Source organism: Oncorhynchus gorbuscha, linkage group LG17 (genome assembly GCF_021184085.1).
Source record: "Oncorhynchus gorbuscha isolate QuinsamMale2020 ecotype Even-year linkage group LG17, OgorEven_v1.0, whole genome shotgun sequence".
Taxonomy (NCBI): Eukaryota; Metazoa; Chordata; class Actinopteri; order Salmoniformes; family Salmonidae; genus Oncorhynchus; species Oncorhynchus gorbuscha.
In genome coordinates, this window is record NC_060189.1 from 17,211,610 (window position 1) to 17,235,028 (window position 23,419).

A 23,419-nucleotide genomic window follows, 5' to 3' on the forward strand; every position below is an offset into this window, starting at 1 on the left:
ATCTCAATTTGTATGCAAATGAGGTGCCTGCCTGGCTGGGTGGCCGGCTGGTGGTTGAGGAGGCTCTGCCATGCCGTCAATCTGGGTTTTGGAGAGACACAGCACTCAGGAAGTAGTCATGTTATCCCTACCTATATGTACATAACTAACTCAATTACCTCATACCCCTAAACATCGTCTCAGCACTGATACCCCGTGTATATAGCAAGTTATTGTTATTCACTGTGCATTTATTCCTTGTGTATTTTTGATATTTTTTATTCTGCATTGTTGGGTAAGGCCCATAAGTAAGCATTTTACTATTAGTCTACATATGTTGTTTATGAAGCATGTGACAAATGCAATTGGATTTGAATAATACTGTCGACAACCATCACTGCACCAAGGGATCATAGGAGTGCCTAAGCCAATTTGTTCATGAGTTTTGCAAATCAACAGAAGAATCTCTGACTGAGGAGACAGGAAATGCGGTTGTGTAATTAATGCAGCTTTTGTGGGTTGATTGACTAAATAACTTCTTATCACAACAGACTAGAAACGTCAGGGCTATCTTGACAAGAAATCCTGGAGTCTACTCAGTGCTGCATAATTCTGGATTGAAGCTATCTATTTGCAGGACAATTTGCAGGATTATATGAGGAAAACCTCATAGTAATATTCTCTTTGTTGTGCTGCAGTAGGCTTCACTATGTTGTGCTCCTCAGTTTAACTGTGCCTATTGCCCTCAGCACAATGGAATCAGAATTAGGGAGCTGGCTGAGCGTTCTAATGCAGTACTTAACAGATACACTAGATGGCAATCTCGTGAAGTCCCAGATGGCTAGTGTCTGGCTGCAGACTGGCTTTGTCTACAGTGCAGGCTGCCAGGTAAATCCTCTATTTTCCTGTGTGTACAGTAATGCCCCTAAAGACACAGGCAAATATATCTAGCAAAAATTGAAGAACAGGGTAATTTTGTTAGTTCCTCTACATTGCAAAAACGGGCACACATACACACACGCAGGCAGACACGCAGGCATGCTAAAGCACACACACACACACACACACACACACACACACACACACACACACACACACACACACACACACACACACACACACACACACACACACACACACACACACACACACACACACACACACACACACACACACACACACACACACACACACACACACACACACACACAAAAGTGCATCATCTATAGTTTGGAAGGGGATCAACTCTTACAAGAGTACCAAGTAGATTTTGTGATTCAATGAGTGGCTGTTGGTATTGTCCTACTAGGGCAATTTAATTTAAGTGCTGTCTTTTACCTACTAGCCTACAGTAGTTCATCATTGCTGTTTGAACTGTCTGATTGCTCAGCACTTGTCATTGTGGACATGGTTTCACGCTAGTTTCTGGCCTATTTGTGTAACAGTCTTGCTCATTTGTGGGCGTGTTGTATTATAAGGAGTGTTTTCTCCACCTCTGCCAGGAAATCAGCCATCAGTGCTGGGAGGTGGGTCATTCACCTCTGCGTGGCATTTAGTGGTAGTACTTCAGTCTCCCCTGTGTTTTCAGCCACAGGTGTAAGCAGAGGTTTTGTCACCAAATCAAATGCTGTTGCCGAAACAAAGATGTTCTGCCAAGTTGTTCAAGGTAGTTATATGAGGACGGAAAGAGAGGAAGGCTCCACTAGACTCTCTCACTTGAATATCTTACTTAGTTATTTTCTGATGATCTCATTTTGCTCTTTTGTAGCTTTGGAAAGTATGTGTGTGTTTCCCATCCTTGTTTGCGCCTCTCCCTGTAGGTTTTACAGATGTTCTCCACCCCGTGGCTGCAACCCTTCTAATTTAGTGGACCTTGTGCACACAACCCATGTGTGATTCCTAATCTCTGCAGCGTTTGGAACTGCCTATCTGCGGTCAATAAGGAACTCAGCCTGTTGCCCCTCAGTCCCTACACCTTTTGGCCCTGATAGAGACATGGATTTCCCCAGAGAACACTGCTACTCCAGCTGCTATCGCGTCATCTGGCTATCTTATAGTCTGAGAGCATCTGTTCTTTGCAGTGGTAGCACAGTTCTACTCATTTCTCCTAAATGGAGATTTTCTATTTTCCCCCTCTCTCACCTGTCTATCTCTTCATTTGAATTCCATGCTCTTACTGTCACTTGTCCACTCAAGCTTAACAATGTCATCTATCGCCCACCAGGTGCCCTTGGAGAGTTTCTTAATGAGCTTGACACCTTGATAAGCTAATTTCCCGATGATGGCTCACCACTCATCGTACTGGGCGACTTTAAACTCCCGACGTCTGACTTTAATTCATTTATTTCCACCTCTTCTTTCCACTCCTTTTTTTTTTCGACCTCACACTTGACCTCACCCTTTCCCAGTCCCCTCCCACTCACAATATAGGCAACACACTTGACCTCACCCTTTCCCAGTCACCTCCCACTCACAATATAGGCAATACACTTGACCTCACCCTTTCCCAGTCACCTCCCACTCACAATATAGGCAATACACTTGACCTCACCCTTTCCCAGTCACCTCCCACTCACAATATAGGCAACACACTTGACCTCATCTTAACTAGAGGCTGTTCACCTACTAATGTCACTGCAACCCCCTCCATGTCTCTGATCACTACTTTGTTTCCTTTTCCCTCCATTTTTCCTCAAATCCTACCCACTTAGCCCCCACCCAGATGGTCATGTGCTGCCACTATCTTCACTCTCTCTCTCTCTCTCTCTCTCTCTCTCTCTCTCTCTCTCTCTCTCTCTCTCTCTCTCTCTCTCTCTCTCTCTCTCTCTCTCTCTCTCTCTCTCTTCTATCCTATCCTCTCTTCCTGCTAAATCCTTCTCCATCCTGACTCTGCCTCTTCAATCCTACTTTCCTCCCTTTCTGCATCCTTTGACTCTCACTGTCCCCTTTCCCTTTCTTCCCAGCCGCCCCGACCTTCCTCTCCTGTTCCGTGCCTGAGTGACTCAATGCATGCTAACAGAACATGGCTGCGGAAGGCTGAGCAGAAATGGAGAAAAATTTAACTTCCAGAGACCTATCTTCTTTCCACCCGCTCCTCTCTAAAGCTACTTTCTAACTCTTAAAAACCCTCAAAACTCTTCTCCATTAACTTTTTTATGGCTGCAGGGGCAGTATTGAGTAGCTTGGATGAAAGGTGCCCATATCAAACGGCCTGCTCCTCAGTCATAGTTGCTAATATTTGCATAGTATTATTCATATTGGATACAAAACACTCTGAAGTTTCTAAACCTGTTTGCATTATGTCTGTGATTATAACATAACTCATATAGCAGGCAAAAACCTGAGAAATTCCACATCCTGTTTTTTTTCTGTTGGTGGCAGATTTTCAACCAAGGTCTCATTGAAATTACAGCGAGGTATGGATGAGTTTTCACTTCCTACGCCTTCCACTAGATGTCAACAGTCAATAGAACTTTGTCTGATGACTCTAATGTAAAGGGGGGTCGATTGACACAGGAAATAGTCACCACAGCCATGAGTGGACCATGCTTTCACCTGCGTTCCATCGCTCATCTGAAGTCATTCTAATTATCCGGATGGAACGTTATTCAAGATATATGTAAACAACATTCTAAAGATTGATTCAGTACATCGTTTGACATGTTTCTACTGACTGTTACGGAACTTTTGGACATTTCATCACGTTATGGTGGACGCGCTTTGTGACTTTGAAATTGTTTACCAAACGCGCTAACCAAAGTAGCTAATTGGACATAAATAACGGACATTTTCGAACAAATCAAGCATTTATTGTGGACCTGGGATTTCTAGGACTGCATTCTGATGAAGTTCATCAAAGGTAAGGAAACATTTATCATGTATTTTCTGGTTTCTGTTGACTCCAACATGGAGGCTAATTTGGCTACTGTTCTGAGCGCCGTCTCAGATTATTTCATGGGTTGCTTTTTTCCGTAAACCTTTTTTGAAATCTGACACATCGGTTCCATTAAGGAGAGGTATATCTATAATTCCATGTGTATAACTTGCATTATCATCTACATTTATGATGAGTATTTCTGTTGAAACTATATGGCTATGCAAAATCACTTGATGTTTTTAGAACTGGTGAATCTAACGTGCCAATGTAAACTCAGATTCTTTGATATAAATATTAACTTTATCAAACAAAACATGCATGTATTATTGTGTAACATGAAGTCCTATAAGTGTCATCTGATGAAGATAGTTCAAGGTTAGTGATTAATTTTATCTTTATTTCTGGTTTTTGTGAATGCTATATTTTGCTGGAAAATGGCTGTGCTTATTGTGGTTTGGTGGAGACCTAACATAATCGTTTGTGGTGCTTTCGCTGAAAAGCCTATTTGAAATGGGACACTATGGTGGGATTAACAACGCGAATAGCTTTAAAATGATATAAGACACATGTGTGTTTTAGGAATTGTAATTATGAGATTTCTGTGGTTTGAATTTGGCGCCCTCTATTTTCACTGGTAGTCATATCGATCCCGATATTGAGATTGCAGCCATAACAGGTTAATCCTCCACCTCCTCCCTCTCTGTGGATGACTGTCAACCATTTTGAAAAAAGGTAGATGACATCCGCTCCTCTTTAACTCAGACTACTGAGTCCACTGTTCCCACTCACACAGAACTACCCCTATGCCTTGACCTCTTTCTCCCCTCTCTCTCCAGATGGAATCCTGTGACTAGTGATGACCAGCTACCTGTCAACCTTCCCACTCAACCCCATCTCCTCCTCCCTTCTCCAAACCATCTCTGGAGACCTCCCATTCCTACTTCCCTTATCAACTCATCCCTGACCACTCCCTGACAAAGATGGCCAGAGTCGCTCCCCTCAAAAAACCAGCACTCCACCCATCTGACTTCAAAAACTACAGACTGGAACCCTCTCTGGATTGGGGGAGACCTGGCACCATCCCTCTGCACACCCCTGGATTGCATCCTACCTGGCAAGTCACTCCTACCACGTGGAATGAAGGAAATCTGTCTGCAGAACATGCTCTCAATACTGGTGTCCCCCAGGGCTCAGTTCTAGGCCCTCTTCTCTTTTCTTTTTACACCAAGTCACACGGCTTTGTCATATCCCCCCCCTTCTGACACCCATGTGGCGACATGTATCTCTGCATGCCTGACAGGCATCTCAGCTTGGATGTCGGCCCATTACCTCAAGCTCAACCTTGACAAAACGGAGCTGCTCTTCCGCCCGCCTGCTCCAAGACCTCTCCACTCTATGGTGTCCCCCTCACAGAGTACAAAGAACCATGGCGTGACCCTGGATAACACCCTTTTCTCTGCAAACATTAAAGCAGTGACTCGCTTCTGCAAGTTCATCCGTCATCCGTCTCTGTCCTGGCACACCAGTGGTGGAACCAGCTTCCCCCTAAAGTCAGGACAGCGCACATCCTGTCCATCTTTGGAAAACATCTGAAACCCTACCTCTTTGACGAGTATCTTAAATAACTCTCACAATGTCCCCAAAACTTATTTTCCCACTAGCATTGATTTAGCTGATAAATACTTTTTTGAGGGAAAATGTACATGATACCATTGTGATGTGTTGTCTAACCTAGAATTCTTAAAATAAATGCACTAATTGTAAGTCTCTCTGAATAAGAGCGTCTGATAAATTACTGAATTTTTTAAATATAGTTGAATATTGGAATGTATTTGGAAATACACTTGTAAAGTATTGGCATGTAGTTGAAAATACTAAAATACAATGACTGAAATACACTCACATGCATTTAACCCAGATATTTGAAAATACTATTTTATATAAGTATTTGAAAATACTTTAAAATTCTTCCAATATAATTCTTGACACATTATTTGAAAATACTAAAATACACAGAAAATACCCCAGGTCTGTCACACAGTCTTTTGATGAGAAGAGCTATATAGATTCTACCACAATGTGCAAGCTATTTATTTGCATAATTCACAATAGCGGAGACACATAGTGGGCAGAGAGCATGATCCAAAATAAACCCAGACAACTTTGTCTGCTGTACGGTGATGCTGATGGAAATGTAACATACAAATAATTCATTGTTTTCCTGGAGAACTCCTAATATGACTTTCCAATCATTCAGCATGTACCTGAGATCTAGGCTGGTGTTAAAAATAACCTCAACTGAAATTGGAGTCTTTTACACAAAGGAATGAACAGAAAGGCCTTGGAGACAGATGGCTTGGGTTGAACAGATGTGAAAAACCGTAGGTACTGTATTGAATGCCAAATGGATGGGTGTTACTGAAATGCAGAGTAGGGGGTTTGACTTCTGTATGAATTCCTATGTGAAATGTAAAATGTTTGCAGGTATGCAGTTTGTTTGCGTGGAGGAAATTTGAATGCTGAAGTCTAAATGTTCTTTGAATATTGAGGTACTGTGAAGCTAATGTTATGGAAAGTCATTATCATTAAAGGTAGGATAACCTCATCCGACAGTAGGAGTTACAGTTTAGAGTAGTGATCATCATCGTCATGCTCCTCATTCTAGTACCTCTTTGCTGTCCTCGTCGATGCGTTTGATCTTGGTATAATCAACTGGCAGGTCCCAGCAGTCATCCCCCATGCCGTAGCGCATCAGGCGCTGGGGCGACATGGGCTCCAGGGGGGTAAGCACTGCACCCACTCCATCCCCCAAACGCTGCTTAATGCTCAGGTCTAATGTCCCGTTCTCATCTACCTCTAGGTCTGGGTTCTGGAGGAAGAGATAGAAGATAGACAGGGAAAGAGGGTGGGAGGGAAAGTAGTAATGATTGACAGAACAAAGGAAAGAGAGGGGAGAAGGAAGGCAAAACAACACTGGGCTCAAAAACCTATTATATAGATGTGATTACATAACTCTCCTAATATTTCCCAATGGGAGGAAAAAGGCATGGTGACTGGTGGGAGAGACATGGGCATCAGTAGTAAATGCATGGTGACTGGTGGGAGAGACATGGTCATCAGTAGTTAATGCATGGTGACTGGTGGGAGAGACATGGTCATCAGTGGTAAATGCATGGTGACTGGTGGGAGAGACATGGTCATCAGTAGTTAATGCATGGTGACTGGTGGGAGAGACATGGTCATCAGTAGTAAATGCATGGTGACTGGTGGGAGAGACATGGTCATCAGTAGTTAATGCATGGTGACTGGTGGGAGAGACATGGGCATCAGTAGTAAATGCATGGTGACTGGTGGGAGAGACATGGTCATCAGTAGTTAATGCATGGTGACTGGTGGGAGAGACATGGTCATCAGTGGTAAATGCATAGTGACTGGTGGGAGAGACATGGTCATCAGTAGTAAATGCATAGTGACTGGTGGGAGAGACATGGTCATCAGTAGTAAATGCATAGTGACTGGTGGGAGAGACATGGCCATCAGTAGTAAATGCATGGTGACTGGTGGGAGAGACATGGCCATCAGTAGTAAATGCATAGTGACTGGTGGGAGAGACATGGTCATCAGTAGTAAATGCATAGTGACTGGTGGGAGAGACATGGTCATGGTCATCAGTGAGTGGGAGAATGCATCAGTAGTGACTGGTGGGAGAGACATGGTCATCAGTAGTTCATGCATAGTGACTGGTGGGAGAGACATGGTCATCAGTAGTTCATGCATAGTGACTGGTGGGAGAGACATGGTCATCAGTAGTAAATGCATAGTGACTGGTGGGAGAGACATGGTCATCAGTAGTAAATGCATAGTGACTGGTGGGAGAGACATGGTCATCAGTAGTAAATGCATGGTGACTGGTGGGAGAGACATGGTCATCAGTAGTTAATGCATAGTGACTGGTGGGAGAGACATGGCCATCAGTAGTAAATGCATAGTGACTGGTGGGAGAGACATGGTCATCAGTAGTAAATGCATAGTGACTGGTGGGAGAGACATGGTCAAATGCATAGTGACTGTGGGAGAATGGTCATCAGTAGTAAATGCATAGTGACTGGTGGGAGAGACATGGTCATCAGTAGTAAATGCATAGTGACTGGTGGGAGAGACATGGTCATCAGTAGTAAATGCATAGTGACTGGTGGGAGAGACATGGTCATCAGTAGTAAATGCATGGTGACTGGTGGGAGAGACATGGTCATCAGTGGTAAATGCATGGTGACTGGTGGGAGAGACATGGTCATCAGTAGTAAATGCATGGTGACTGGTGGGAGAGACATGGTCATCAGTGGTAAAGGGCAAGTGCACACTGAGCAAATGTAGTGATCCTACACTAATCTATATACCCTCTCTCTCTGTCTCTGTCTCTCCATCTCTCTCCAGCTCTCTCCATCTCTCCCTCCCTCGGAGCGACTATAACCTCCACAGCCAGAGGGAGCAGATTGGGGCCTGGCTGGTTTGAATGTGATGTGAGTGGACAGGGACAGAGAGTGGGGTGAGAGGTTTGTGGGAGGGCAATCCTGGGCGGCTGCAGGGGGACTGCTGCTAGTCAACCAAAAACACAAGAAATATACCAGAACAAACAGGGACACAGGCAGGCTTGAATAATCACTCAAAACACTCTCTCTCCCTCTAATCCTTCCTTTTCTACCCAACTGAATGTCCATGTACTGTATCTGCTGCAAATGTGCCCAGTTGAATCCTTCCCTTGAGGGTAGTGTTTTAGAGGGGTTAGGAGGGGAGGGGTAATGTCTATTTGTCACCTTTCCCTTGCCCTCATTAATATCCTTTACTCCGACCCCCTCCCCTCCTCTCCTCTCCTCCTCTCCTCGCGTTTTAACAGTGATTCCATACGACACTCCCCCTAGGCTGGATTCTCCCTGTGTTCCAGTGGAGAAAAACCCTGACCCTCTTATCTGTGACGCACATAAACTTATATAGGGTTCCAGGCTCAGAGGCTGGGGTACTGCGCTGTGCTTCCAGAGCCATCTTTGGAAGGACCATAGCTTTAAAATGAGTATAACGCACATAGCACTAGCTACACTTTTATCACTCTCCGGCCAATATGGCAACAATACAGAATCAGCCTCTGTAGACAAATTATTGACACATATAAGATCATCTGAGAAATGGATATATAGCTACTAAGATGTATAATAAACTGATAAATGGCTACTGAGATATACAATGCATTCGGAAAGTATTCAGACCCCTTGACTTTTTCCACATTTGGTTATGTTACAACCTTACCACCTCTAAAACATTTTCCTCGTCAACCCATAATGACAAAGCGAAAACAGATTGTTAGAAATGTTTGCAAATAAAAAACATATATCTTATTTACACAAGTATTCAGACCATTAGCTATGAGACTCGAAATTGAGCTCAGGTGCATCCTGTTTCCATTGATCATCTTTGAGATGTTTCTACAACTTGACTGGAGTCCACCTGTGGTAAATACAATTGATTGGACATGATTTGGAAAGGCACACACCTGTCTATATAAAGGTCCCACAGTTGACATTGCATGTCAGAGCAAAAAACAAGCCATGAGGTTGAAGGAATTGTCCGTAGAGCTCCGAGACAGGATTGTGTCGAGCCACAGATCTGGGGAAAGGTACCAAAAAATGTCTGCAGCATTCGAATTCCCTAAGAACACAATGGCCTCCACCATTCTTAAGTGGAAGAAGTTTGGAACCACCAAGACTCTTACTAGAGTTGGCAGCCCGGCCAAACTGAGCAATCGGGAGTGTTGCTACTGAGAAATAAAATAAACAATATTTAGCTACAGAGATATATAATAAACTGATATATAGCTACTGAGATATATAATAAAATGATATATAGCTACCAATATATATCATAAACTGATATATAGCTACTGAGATGTATAATAAACTGATATATAGCTACTGAGATATATACTAAAATGATATATAGCTACTGAGATATATAATAAAATGATATATAGCTACCAAGATATATCATAAGCTGATATATAGCTACTGAAATATATAATAAACTGATATATAGGTACTGAGATTTAAAATAAATTATATTTAGCTACTGAAATATATAATAAACAGATATTTAGCTACTGAGATACATAATAAACTGACATATAGCTACTGAGATTTATAATAAATTATATATAGCTACTGAAATATGTAATAAACTGATATTTAGCTACCGAGATGTATAATAAACGACCACTGGTATGTAATAAACGTGAGAGCTAATTCTCATAGGTGAGGGATAATCAAGCCAGCTCTCTCCATGTCCCTATCCTTGTCCCAGTGTGTCCCCACACTGGCGGTCACTCAGTGATATGTAACCGGCTCAGTGATATGTTACCGGCTCAGTGATATGTAACTAGCTCAGTGATATGTAACTGGCTCAGTGATATGTTACCGGCTCAGTGATATGTAACCGACTCAGTGATATGTAACTGGCTCAGTGATATGTAACTGGCTCAGTGATATGTAACTGGCTCAGTGATATGTAACCGGCTCAGTGATATGTAACCATCTCAGTGATATGTAACCGGCTCAGTGATATGTAACCGGCTCAGTGATATGTAACCGACTCAGTGATATGTTATCGGCTCAGTGATATGTAACCGGCTCAGTGATATGTTACCGGCTCAGCTGTCATAGCCGTGGAGCCAAAGGGATGGGGCTCTGGCTGTCTGTGTGCATCTGTGTCTACGTATAAAGGACCTGTCGGGTGTGTATGACAGTACTAATGTGATTGACCCATGATGTCTAATTAGTAGTAGATTGGGACATGAGAGAGCCCCTTTAGAGATCTTCCCCCGTTTCCTCAAGGACCACAGCATCATCATCTGACCCCTAGGTAGCCCTGGACCCCTGTTTCACAGTGCTGGGTGAAGGTGGGCGAGAGAGAGTTGGAGGGCTCAGTAGCTGCTTCCCCACATTACTTTCACCCCCCTCCTGATCCTAAAACAAAACCAGGTATTCTCCCTCAGTATTCATGAGTATTCCTCAGTCTCCCTCACTTTCACTCAGAGAGATAGGAGAGGATGTAGATAGGGGAAAGACAGACAATGTGAGAAAAGCAATGACATGACTGGAAGTGTTCAGATGAAAGAAGGTTGAGAGTCTCCCTGACGTTTCCTGTGTCCATCTCTGCCTAGGAAGCTCCTCCCTGTCTGCCTCACCTATGGAGCAGAGACGGGCAGAGAGGAAGGGAGAAAGAGATAAAGTCCTAATTGCCTAAGGCTCTTCTACCACTCCTCTCTACTTCACACTGAAGATGCCCCTCTACTCTCTTACTTTCTCTTCTGTTTTCCCATCCTTTCATCACCTCTCCCCTATGCATTCCTCTCAACTCTTTTCCCCTCCTCTATTCTCGGCTCTCCAGCCCCAGACAGACCATGCTGCCAACATTATAGCGCCAGGCTAGCGTTAGTACTCTGCTGTGCTTCCTCTCTCTCCTATTTGCCGGCTCAGCGTCTCCGTGCTGATAATGCAGGACTACCGACGCCTTATCGCCTCCTGATGACATATTGGGCTCACAGCGCACGTCAACGCCGATCCATCCCATCCCACCACGCTTCCTATCTACCCTGTCTGATCCCAGAAGGGAAATAAAAAACTGTCTCGCTGAGCTCCATGTCAGAGACACAGCCGTGAATATATCTTTAACAGATCACAAGCGTTCATGGCTAAAGAGACCATATCATCCTCACTCATCACTGCTCATGTTACCTGGCAGGACAGGACACGCTTGGAGGGAAATGCCTCTCGCAGTGGGATGGGACTGTGGTTGTAGGATATAGTTCAAAGGTTTAACCCATACTATAATAGACTATGGTAAACCACAGGATGCCAAGTAGGATTTGGATATTTCCAGTTGGCTGAAAGTCAACTTCTATGACAAGAAATAAGCCTGTGTCATCCTCTCACTTTCTCTGAATTGGTGCATGATGCACAACCCTATTTACTTGTGTTCCACCTTACATGAAGATATCAGCTGTAAAGGGTTTATAAAGGCTAAGATATGTATAAGTAGTTAATTATCAACCTACCCGAGTACACAGATCCTGGGGTTTTCCTCCCAGGCCGTGGGGCATCTCTCTGCAGCGCGTGGACAGGTTGAGGATGGCCGTGGCAGCCATGTGAGCAGCCTCCATGTCGTGGGTGTAGTCGAAGCTGCTCTTACTACAGGTGGAGCTGGCACTACTGCCTCCCCCTCCGCCCCCTCCTCCACAGCTCAGGCTGCTACTGCTGCTGCTGGGGGCGTAGGTGCTGGTCGTGCTACTTGCCGAGCTGGAGTTCTTACAGTAGCGCTTGGCTGAAGGACATACACAGGGGTAGGGATAGTTATCCACAAGTATAAACACATCCACTGCATAGAAATGCTCTTATCATAACTTGGCTAAGGGAGATGCATTCATTTCAACAATATAGAATTTGAGAAGATTAAATATTGCTGAGTTTGGAAACAAGGGACAAAACTACAATGAATCTGTGGAGAAAAGACCTTTGAAATAAAGAAAATTCATATACCATACATATACCAAAAAAGGTGCTATCTAGAACCGAAAAGGGTTCTTCGGCTGTCCCCATAGGAGAACCATTTGAAGAACCCTTTTTGGTTCCAGGTAGAACCCTTTTGGTTCCAGGTAGAACCCTTTTGGGTTCCATGTATAAACTTTTCCACAGAGGGTTCAAAATGGAACACAAAAGGGTTCTAACTGAATCCAAAAAGGATTCCCCTTTGGGGACAGCCAAATACATTTGGAACCATTTTTTTAACCTTCTACCAACAAAATGTATCAAATTGAAAATCTGAAACTACAATAAAGCAGAATAACAGAGTAAAGGGAAGAGACAACACGTCAGTCTGTACCATCATATCCTTTAGGGGAAGTGTCCCTGCCTTGGAGTTTGGGTGCGATGGCCCGTTTGCCGTAGACATTGTTGCTGTGGCTGCCGTCAGTGAAGCTGCTGTAGTCAAAGCTGGTTTTAGAGTACTTCTCCAGTTCCTTGGCCAGGTTGGAGCGCGGCGTGCTGGTGGACACGTTGTTCTTGTAGCCGTACTGAGGGATCTCCAGCTGTTTCACAAAGCACATAGGCCTGGAAAATAAACCACGAGGGGGCGTAGGTTGGACAGAGCAGAGGCACCAAACATCACGCAGGGGAGGTGGGAAGGGGAGGAGAGGGGGGAGGGAAAGGTAGCAAAGGGAAAAGGCAAGGCAACAGTCAACTAACCTCAGGTGATCCTTGCATTGAGCTTTGAGTTTATCTGAGCTACATGTCTATACTGTCTGTCATTGCAACACTACAATGTCTCCATAAATGATCTTACCCAAACAGAACTCACAATGCATTTTCTCTGATATTATAAATGTTTTGTCATACCCGTGGTATACGGTCTGACATACCATGGCTGTCAACCAATCAGCATTCAGTGCTCGAACCACCCATTTAATAATACCTTTTTAATCATTATCTTATCATGCATATCAAATACACTTTTGCTGAAATTATTCTGATCTCTAAAACCCAATAAAGGCTTTCACTCCATAAACAAGAACATTAATGTAGAGCTTCTCCAAACTATAACTGTCTGAGAGATCAAAAGATATAGAAATCAAACAGACATAGAGAACCTTTTAAATCTATAATACAGTTATTAAGAAAACCTTCCAACACTAACTAAGGTAGGTAAAGGTGTAAGGTAGAACTCTAGAATGGGCTCAATTCAATTCAGCCAGTTCAGGAAGAGTACAATCATTTGAAATGGAATTGAACTGAACCCTGGTTCAGCATTTGAAGTCCAATTAATATGTGTAGGTCTTTCGACTGTGCCTACACTGTCTCTCTCAGTGAGGTGTTCCCCATAGATGCTGAGTGTAGTGTGGTGATCAGTCAGACCAGTACCTGAGCACGCGGTCAGAACCCTGGTTAGACTTGGAGGAGCCGTCACAACAGATGCTCTTATCCTGGGCTTTCTGCAGCTTCTCTGCTGCAGCGATGGGACACCCTGACAAACTGGAGGGACGGGGACGGGGACGGGAGGGGACGGGGGGGACGGGGGTGAATAAGACAACCAGGAATGGAAGGGAGACTGATCATATCTTATTAAAAAAAATGTAACCAGGATAAGCCCATTGAGACACAGAAGCCCTGCTTATACCTGGTTCTACCATGTGTCACTTTCCTGATCTTGTCCACAATCTGATTTTACCCAATGACTCAAAGACTCTTTGTGAACTGATCTAGATCAGATCTTATAAATGTAAATGGGCAAGATCAGGATAAGATCAGGAAAGGTCAGGACGAAGGACGCATGTTAGCGGCAGGTATGAACGGGGCTAGAGTCTCTTTTGCATATAATGGTCCCATTCAAGGTTGTAAATGAACTTTTAATGGCGTCAGACGGAGGCTCTGCATCTGTCCTCGTGCTCCTAGACCTTAGTGCTGCTTTTGATACAATCGATCACCACATTCTTTTGGAGAGATTGGAAACTCAAATTGGTCTGCACAGACAAATTCTAGCCTGGTTTAGATCTTATCTATCAGAAAGATATCAGTTTGTCTCTGTAGATGGTTTGTCCTCTGACAAATCAACTGTAAATGTTGGTGTTCCTCAAGGCTCCATTTTAGGACCACTATTGTTTGCATTATTTATTTTACCTCTTGGTGATATTATTCGGAAACATAATGTTAACTTTCATTGCTATGCGGACGACACACATCTGTACATGTACGGCCCCCATGGAAACTATGTTTCAGACACAAGGAAGTGGATGGCGGCAAATGTTAAACTTTTAAACTCTGAAAAAACAGAGATGCTAGTTCTAGGTCCCAAGAAACAAAGAGATCTTCTGTTGAATCTGACAATTAATCTTGATGGTTGTACAGTCGTCTCAAATTAAACTGTGAAGACGTCGGCACTACTCTGGACCCTGATCTCTCTTCTGACGAACATATCAAGACTGCAAGGACAGCTTTTTTCCATCTACAGAACATTGCAAAAATCTGAAACTTTCTGTCCAAAAATTATTCCGAAAAATTCAACTATGCTTTTGTCACTTCTAGGTTAGACTACTGCAATGCTCTACTTTCCGGCTACCCGGATAAAGCACTAAATAAACTTCAGTTAGTGCTAAACACGACTGCTAGAATCTTGACTAGAACCCCCCAGAAATGTGATCATATTACTCCAGTGCTAGCCTTTCTTCACTGGCTTCCTGTTAAGGTTAGGGATGATTTCAACCTACAAAGCATTACATGGGCTTGCTCCTAACTATCTTTCCAATTTGGTCCTGCCATATATACCTACACGTATGCTACTGTCACAAGACACAGGCCTCCTTACTGTAACTAGAATTTCTGAGCGAACAGTTGGAGGCAGAGCTATCTCCTATAGAGCTCAATTTTTATGGAATGGTTTGCCTCTCCATATGAGAGACGCAGACTCGGTCTCGACCTTTAAGTCTTTATTGAAGTCTCATCTCTTCAGTAGCTCCTATGATTGAGTGTAGTCTGGCCCAGGAGTGTGAAGGTGAACGGGAAGGTACTGGAGCAACGAACCACCCTTGCTGTCTCTGCCTGGCCAATTCCCCTCTCTCCACTAGGATTCTCTGCCTCAAACCCTATTACAGGGCTGAGTCACTGGCTTACTGGTGCTCTTCCATGCCGTCCCTAGGAGGGGTGCGCCAATTGAGTGGGTTGAGTCACTGACGTGATCTTCCTGTCCGGTTTGACGCCTCCCCTTGAGTTCGTGCCGTGGGTGAGATCTTCGTGGGCTATACTCGGCCTTGTCTCAGGATAGTAAGTTGGTGGTTGAAGATATCCCTCTAGTGGTGTGGGGGCTGTCCTTTGTGGGTGGGGTTATATCCTTCCTGTTTGGCCTTATCCGCGGGTAACCTCAGACGGGGCAACAGTGTCTCCCGACCCCTCCTGTCTCAGCCTCCAGTATTTATGCTGCAATAGTTTGTGTCGGGGGGCTAGGGTCAGTCTGTTATATCTGGGTCTTATCCGTCCTGTGTGAGTCTGTTATATGGCCTGTGACTATCCACCTGCTATTTCAACTGGAACCCTGACCTGTTCACTGGACATGCTACCTTGTCCCAGACCTGCTGTTTTAAACTCTCTAGAGACAGCAGGAGCGGTAGAGATAATCTGAATGATTTACTATGAAAAGCTAACTGACATTTACTCCTGAGGTGCTGACCTGTTGCACCCTCGACAACCACTGTGATTATTATTATTTGACTCTGCTGGTCATCTATAAACATTTGAACATCTTGACCATGTTATGTTATAATCTCCACCCGGTACAGCCTAAAGTGGATTTGCCACCCATCATAGCCTGGTTCCTCGCTTCTACACCTACATTGCTTGCTGTTTGGGGTTTTAGGCTGGGTTTCTGTACAGCACTTTGTGACATCAGCTGATGTAAGAAGGGCTTTATAAATAAATGTGATTGATTGATTCAATGCATCCCTGGCTACCTGTCTGTCACTCAGGTTGTCTATCTGCCTGCCTGCCTGCCTGCCTGCCTGCCTGCCTGCCTGCCTGCCTGCCTGCCTGCCTGCCTGCCTGCCTGCCTGCCTGCCTGCCTGCCTGCCTGCCTGCCTGCCTGCTTGTCTGCCTGCCTTTCAATAAGTCTTTGGTTAATTTCCAATATCATTCATTTTCATTAAGCACTTTAAATAACAACACAGTTGGTTATTATAACAGCTTGCTTATTTCTGGTTGAGTGGCTTCAGGGAATTCTGAGATTAAACTACCTGCAGACACACACAATCCCCTCCCTGCAACTACCCATTTAATGTATACACACACACACACACACACACACACACACACACACACACACACACACACACACACACACACACACACACACACACACACACACACACACACACACACACACACACACACACACACACACACACACACACACACACACACACACACACACACACACACACACACACACACACACACACACACACTAATCAACCTCCCAATACACCCACACATACACTAACATCCCAAGGTTAAAAAGGCCCTTTGTTGTTATTTATAAGTTCTTAGTTATAAATGTTGTCAAGTGTGAAGAGGGTTGAAGTCTTGACCGGGGTAGGTTTGACTGGGGTAGGCCGTAGAATTCTTAATTGTTCTTAAATGACATGTCTATTAAAAAATAAAAATAAGTTATTTAGATCACAGCCCTCAGCCAGTGCATGTGGAGTGAGAGTTGCATTCTTGAGTTGTGATTATAGGATAGCAGGTGTCCATATACTGTAGGTGAGTGAGTGTGTATTTTGCAAGTGTGTGTGTGTGATAGTGTGAATGGCTACGCACATTCTCAGAAAATCAGTATGTGTATGACTGTGTGTGTATGTCTGAGTGTATGTACTGTGTGTCTATTTGTGTGTAGGACTGTCTTATTGACACTGTGCTCAGCAGGAGAGAGCTCCAGTCTACCCAGGTCGGTAGCCTTCCTTCCCTCCTGCCAAAGGTGGTAGAGCTATGTGTGACTCCCTTCTTCTCTCCAGCTCTCCTTGCTTAAAAAATGAGTTTCCAACTACTTTTGTAAACTCCTTTTCCATCGCAGTCAATAAAAAGTGACATATGTGCAGCAATATACAGACATAAATAATTGGCAAATTGATGATACAATTGGAACATAAATAAATGAATATATAAACAAATGATAAAATAAATACAAAATAATCAGTAATATCCAGTAAAACACAAACGAAAGACAATATATAAATAAAGAGGCAAGAAACCAGGATAAAGTAACCACCTGTCATTGGATGTGAAATAGAAAAATCTCGAACTGAACAAAAGGAAGATGTAACACAGACGATCCTGCCATTTTCCAATATGGTAGGAAGACTCACCTTCTGTGGGAGTTCCTGTTGCTATTGACATGGCCGCGTCCCGTGCAGCCCAGTGTAGGACACTTAAGAACATTTTCATACATAGCAAGGACTTCACACAGACAGACAGACAGACAGACAGACAGACAGACAGACAGACAGACAGACAGACAGACAGACAGACAGACAGACAGACAGACAGACAGACAGACAGACAGACAGACAGGCAGGCAGACAGACAGACAGACAGACAGACAGACAGACAGACAGACAGACAGACAGGCAGGCAGGCAGGCAGGCAGGCAGGCAGACAGACAGACAGGCAGGCAGGCAGACAGACAGACAGACAGACAGACAGACAGACAGACAGACAGACAGACAGACAGACAGACAGACAGACAGACAGACAGACAGACAGACAGACAGACAGACAGACAGACAGACAGACAGACAGACAGACAGACAGACAGACAGACAGACAGACAGACAGGAGAGTGATAAAGACAGATAGGGAAGGTTAGAAGCACCACAACCAGACAGTACCATTAGTGTGTGAAAGAGCGTGTCAGCATCTTGGTATTATCATCATCATTAGGATCTGTTCCAGCAATCTGAGGTTATCTCCTTCCTTCTCCCTATAGGGCACTATAGTCTGAAAGGGCATACATGCCTTTATACATGCCTTTATTTCCACCATACTGCTTTCAGTCATCTACTGTAGTATTTTCAGATCACTGTGGAATGAAGAATGAAGAAGGGGACTATAGTGGAGAAGAGGAAGTAATCTAAGAGTGCTAGCCTAGGACACAGCCAGACCCAGAAGACAGAGGAAGCTTAAGGCATGCAGAGAACAGAGCGAGTAGCCAACAGCCAATGGATAACGACCATGCAGAAGACATGCCAGAATTCCACAGATCGTGCCAAACATATGCAGTTTAGGGTTCTCTCTCTCTATACATAGATTATGCTCTTTGATGTCCTCCACCCATTATTACATATTCCTGCCTTCAATAGCATTGACCATTAAAACAGTCCATAACTGTCTCCAGTTCCCTACGGCAGGCAATTAGAATAATGATCTATCTATGGACGTCTCGAAGAGGACCCGGTTGAGAACCCCGAGAGGGGAGAGAGGTGAGGGAGGGGTCAGACAGACGCCCTGCAGTATGGGTGAAATCAAATCAAATCAAATTGCATTAGTCACATGCGCCGAATACAACAGTGAAATGCTTACTTGTGAGCCCCTAACCAACAATCCAGTTTAAAAAACTACGGATAAGAATAAGAGATTCAAGTAACAAGTAATTAAAGAGCAGCAGTAAAATAACAATAGACTATATACAGGGGTGTACCGGTACAGAGTCAATTGTGCGTGGTTACCAGTTAGTTGAGGTAATATGCACATGTAGGTAGAGTTATTAAAGTGACTTTGCATAGATGATAACAACAGAGAGTAGCAGCAGTGTGAAAGAGGGGGGGAGGGTACAATAGTCTGTGCAGCCATTTGATTAGATGTTCAGGAGTCTTATGGCTTTGGGGTAGAAGCTGTTAAGAAGCCTTTTGGACCTAGACATGGCGCCCTGGTACCGCTTGCCATGCGGTAGCAGAGAGAACAGTCTATGACTAGGGTGGCTGGAGTCTTTGATAATTTGGCAGGAAACTTGGCCCCAGTGATTGCACTACCCTCTGAAGTGCCTTGCGGTCGGAGGCCGAGCAGTTGTCATACCAGGCAGTGAAGCTCTCGATGGTGCAGCTGTTGAACCTTTTGAACCTGTTGAACCTTTTGAGGATCTGAGGACCCATGCCAAATGTTTTCAGTCTCCTGAGGGGGAATAGGTTTTGTTTTGCCCTCTTCATGACTGTCTTGGTGTGCTTGGACCATGTTAGTTTGTTGGTGATGTGGACACCGAGGACCTGCTGCAGCCCCGTGGATGAGAATGGGGGCGTGCTCGCTCCTCTTTTACCTGTAGTCCACCATCGTCTCCTTTGTCTTGAAGGTTCAATGCAGACATTTTCATCTCAACATCAAATCATTTCAGGGTAACAATTAAGTATCTTACTGTGATTGTTCTCAAATGAAATGGTCAAAAATAAACAAAAATGGCTTCTTAGCAAAGAGCAATTTCTCAAGCAAGAATTTTGCTAGGACTATCGGGGAGTGGTCAGAGTGGGGAGGGGAAAACTAAAAACTAGTTGTTACTGGCAGAGAGGTTTGGAACTCTCTATCTTATTGGTCTATTAGAAATTATTCCAACCTCATACTGTGGAAATATATATATATATATATATATATATATATATATATATATATAATATATATATATATACAACACAGAAAAATACCTTTTTGACTGCACTGGGCCTTTAAAATTGGTCTCTGTGTCAGCTTCCTCATCTGTGTCAGCTTCATCATTATCACCCCTTCCACTCTGACTCTCGTCATCGTCACTCTCTGACATACTAATTAGTGCACAGAAGAAGTAATTGGGACATGCCCTCCACCTCAACACACCATGTGCCAACACATTATATTAGATGATATCACTACTCTGCCTGACCATGACAAAGAGACTGTTATAATGACTAGAAACTTTTGGATTTGAATGTGAACAATGTCAGGGAAAAGCGGTGATTCTTGAGTGTCTGCTACATTTTTCACTCTACTTCGTAGGTACGGTTCAATGAGCAAACACGGAAAAGGAATCATTAATTTGCAAAATCACTTCATTTTATTATCCTACATTTCCCTGGGAAATGTCTTGTGCACTGTGTGAATGCTAAAAAAATATGAAATGAAGACATTGCATTAATAATGTATTGTCCACTCAGTATAGTAAATGTGTTAATGGCTCTGACTCATCCCTGCAGGCACTGTGTGACAGAAACGCCTCCCTCCCTCTGCCCCCTCACTGCTGAGGTGTGTGTGTGTGTGTGTGTGTGTGTGTGTGTGTGTGTGTGTGTGTGTGTGTGTGTGTGTGTGTGTGTGTGTGTGTGTGTGTGTGTGTGTGTGTGTGTGTGTGTGTGTGTGTGTGTGTGTGTGTGTGTGTGTGTGTGTGTGTGTGTGTGTGTGTGTGTGTGTGTGTGTGTGTGTGTGTGTGTGTGTGTGTGCTGAGAGTGTGTTGACCACAGACAGGAAGAAACCTGGTGTCCGTCTGCACCATGGCAGATCATGCTTTTAAAGAAGAGTCCTATCGATACCTCCCACAACCTGTACCAGGTCACCTTTTAACAACATGTTCAACTCAATAAAATGGTATTTGTCAAATACATAGTTTACAGTGGATATAAAGGTGAAGTGAAATGACTGCATGCTAGCTACCTTTTAGTACAATAATCAATATCAATAATAACAAAAGTCAATTAACAAGTCATTGAAGGGGATAGTATGCACACTAAAAAGCGATACATTACGTACCCAATTACAGTATAGATTAGGAATGTACTATGTCAGGTATGACAGTAAGTAAGCATTTCAATGTTAGTCCACACCTGCTGTATATGAAGCATGTGACGAGTACAATTGTTTTTTATTTACAAATATACAGTGGAATAATGTCTTGGTCGTGCAGTTGAATAAATCGTTTACAATGCCGTACTATTCAGACCCCCTGACTTTTTCCACATTTTGTTATGTTATAGCCTTATTTATATAAGGTCCCACAGTTGACAGTGCACATCAGAGAAAAAACCAAGCCATGTGTCATAGAGGCTTTTTATTCTCTATTTTGGTTAGGCCAGGATGTGACTAGGGTGGGCATTCTATGTTCCCTTTTCTATGTTTTTGTATTTCTTTGTTTTTGGCCGGGTATGCTTCTCAATCAGGGACAGCTGTCTGTCGTTGTCTCTGATTGAGAACCATACTTAGGTAGCTCTTGCCCACATGGGTTTTGTGGGTCGTTGTTTTCTGTTTTGTGTATTGCACCTTGCAGAACTGTTCGTTTGTTGTTTTTGTTCAAGTGTTCATATTTCTGAAACGCATTATGAATACTTACCACGCTGCACCTTGGTCCTCTTCTCCTTCCACCAACGGCCGTTACACCATGAGGTCGAAGGAATTGTCCGTAGAGCTCAGTGACAGTGTTGTGTCGAGGCACAGATCTGACGAAGGGTACCAAAACATTTTTGCAGCATAGAAGGTCCCCAAGAACACAGTGGCCTCCATCATTCTTACATTGACGAAGTTTGGAACCACCAAGACTTCCTAGAGCTGGCGGCCCGGCCAAACTGAGCAATCGAGGGAGAAGGGCCTTAGTCAGATAGGTGGGCCAAGAACCCGATGGTCACTCTGACAGAGCTCTAGAGTACCTCTGTGGAGATGCGAGAACCTTCCAGAAGGACAACCATCTCTGCAGCACTCCAATTAGCTGCCAGTTGTGGACTTGTGAGGCGTCTGTTTCTCAAACTAGACACTCTAATGTACTTGTCCTCTTGCTCAGTTGTGTACCAGGGCCTCCCACTTCTCTTTCTATTCTGGTTAGAGCCCGTTTGCGCTGTTCTGTGAACACAACGTTGTACAAGATCTTCAGTTTCTTGTCAATTTCTCGCATGGAATAGCCTTCATTTCTCCGAACAAGAATAGACTGACGAGCATCAAAAGAAAGGTATTTGTTTCTGGCCATTTTGAGCCTGTAATCGAACCCACAGATGCTGATACTCCAGATACTAAACTAGTTTAAAGAAGGACAGTTTTTTTGCTTCGTAATGGCAAAAGGGTTTTTAATGATCAATTAACCTTTTAAAATGATAACTTGGATTAGCTAACACAACATGCCATTGGAACACAGGAGTGATGGTTGCTGATAATGGGCCGCTGTGCGCCTATGTAGATATTACCTAAAAAATCTGCCATTTCCAGCTACAATAGTCATTTAAAACATGAACAATGTCTACACTGTATTTATGATCAATTTGATGTTATTTTAATGGACAAAAAAAAAGTGCTATTCTTAAAAAAAACAAGGACATTTCTATGTGAACCCAAACTTTTGAACGGTAGTGTAGTACTCGAAGCAACAAAAAGCCACATCTGTTGACTGGGTACTCTATAAGGCCATGTCTTATGTTATCTCATTTCTAACAAAAACAATTGTATTTTTATTAGCAGTCTGGGTCATGGCAGATCATAACTTTACCTTCTGACTCCGGGTTAATGACATGTTGAAGAGGTTTTATTGAGAAGGTTGGTGAATGGGACCAAACAGCCGGGGTGAAAACTTCAGACGGAGAAGGGCTAATGTTTATCGCTGCTGCAGTTCATCATCCTCACAAAGCTGTAATTATTCTATTTTATTCACCTGAATTTAATTGAGCAAAGAATACAAATACATTATTGGGGCTTATTGTGCGGTTGAGATTGATATGCATTCTCAGTCTCAAGACACACTGGTTGAATCAACGTTGTTTCCACATCATTTCATTGAAATAATGTTGAATAGACGTTGAATTGACGTATGTGCCCAGTGGGATCTTACTTTGTGCAGGTAAACATGAATTCAGGGAGAAAATGCAAGAAAAATAGCTTAAGTAAAAATAACAATCTGATTGCATCAGTGGGTGGGAATTTCAAGTGCTGCCCCCCATCATTAGACAGTAGACGGGGCAGGTAATAGACTAACGCGAGCAAACCCATGACCCCATGC

At 43.5% G+C, this 23,419-nt stretch overlaps 1 protein-coding gene across 3 annotated transcripts in view; it reads right to left on the reverse strand.

Annotated features, from left to right (window-relative positions):
* LOC124001193 (myelin transcription factor 1-like protein) overlaps positions 1-23,419 on the reverse strand; it is a 152,439-nt gene that overhangs the window by 16,693 nt on the left and 112,327 nt on the right. For all 3 annotated transcript variants that reach the window (XM_046307803.1, XM_046307804.1, XM_046307802.1), the window contains exons 9-13: positions 17,802-17,892; positions 13,816-13,926; positions 12,782-13,008; positions 11,958-12,223; positions 6,525-6,725 (exon numbers count right to left, since the gene is read on the reverse strand). In XM_046307803.1, coding sequence (XP_046163759.1) covers positions 6,525-6,725; positions 11,958-12,223; positions 12,782-13,008; positions 13,816-13,926; positions 17,802-17,892 — 896 coding nt within the window. The remainder of the gene's footprint in view (positions 1-6,524; positions 6,726-11,957; positions 12,224-12,781; positions 13,009-13,815; positions 13,927-17,801; positions 17,893-23,419) is intronic.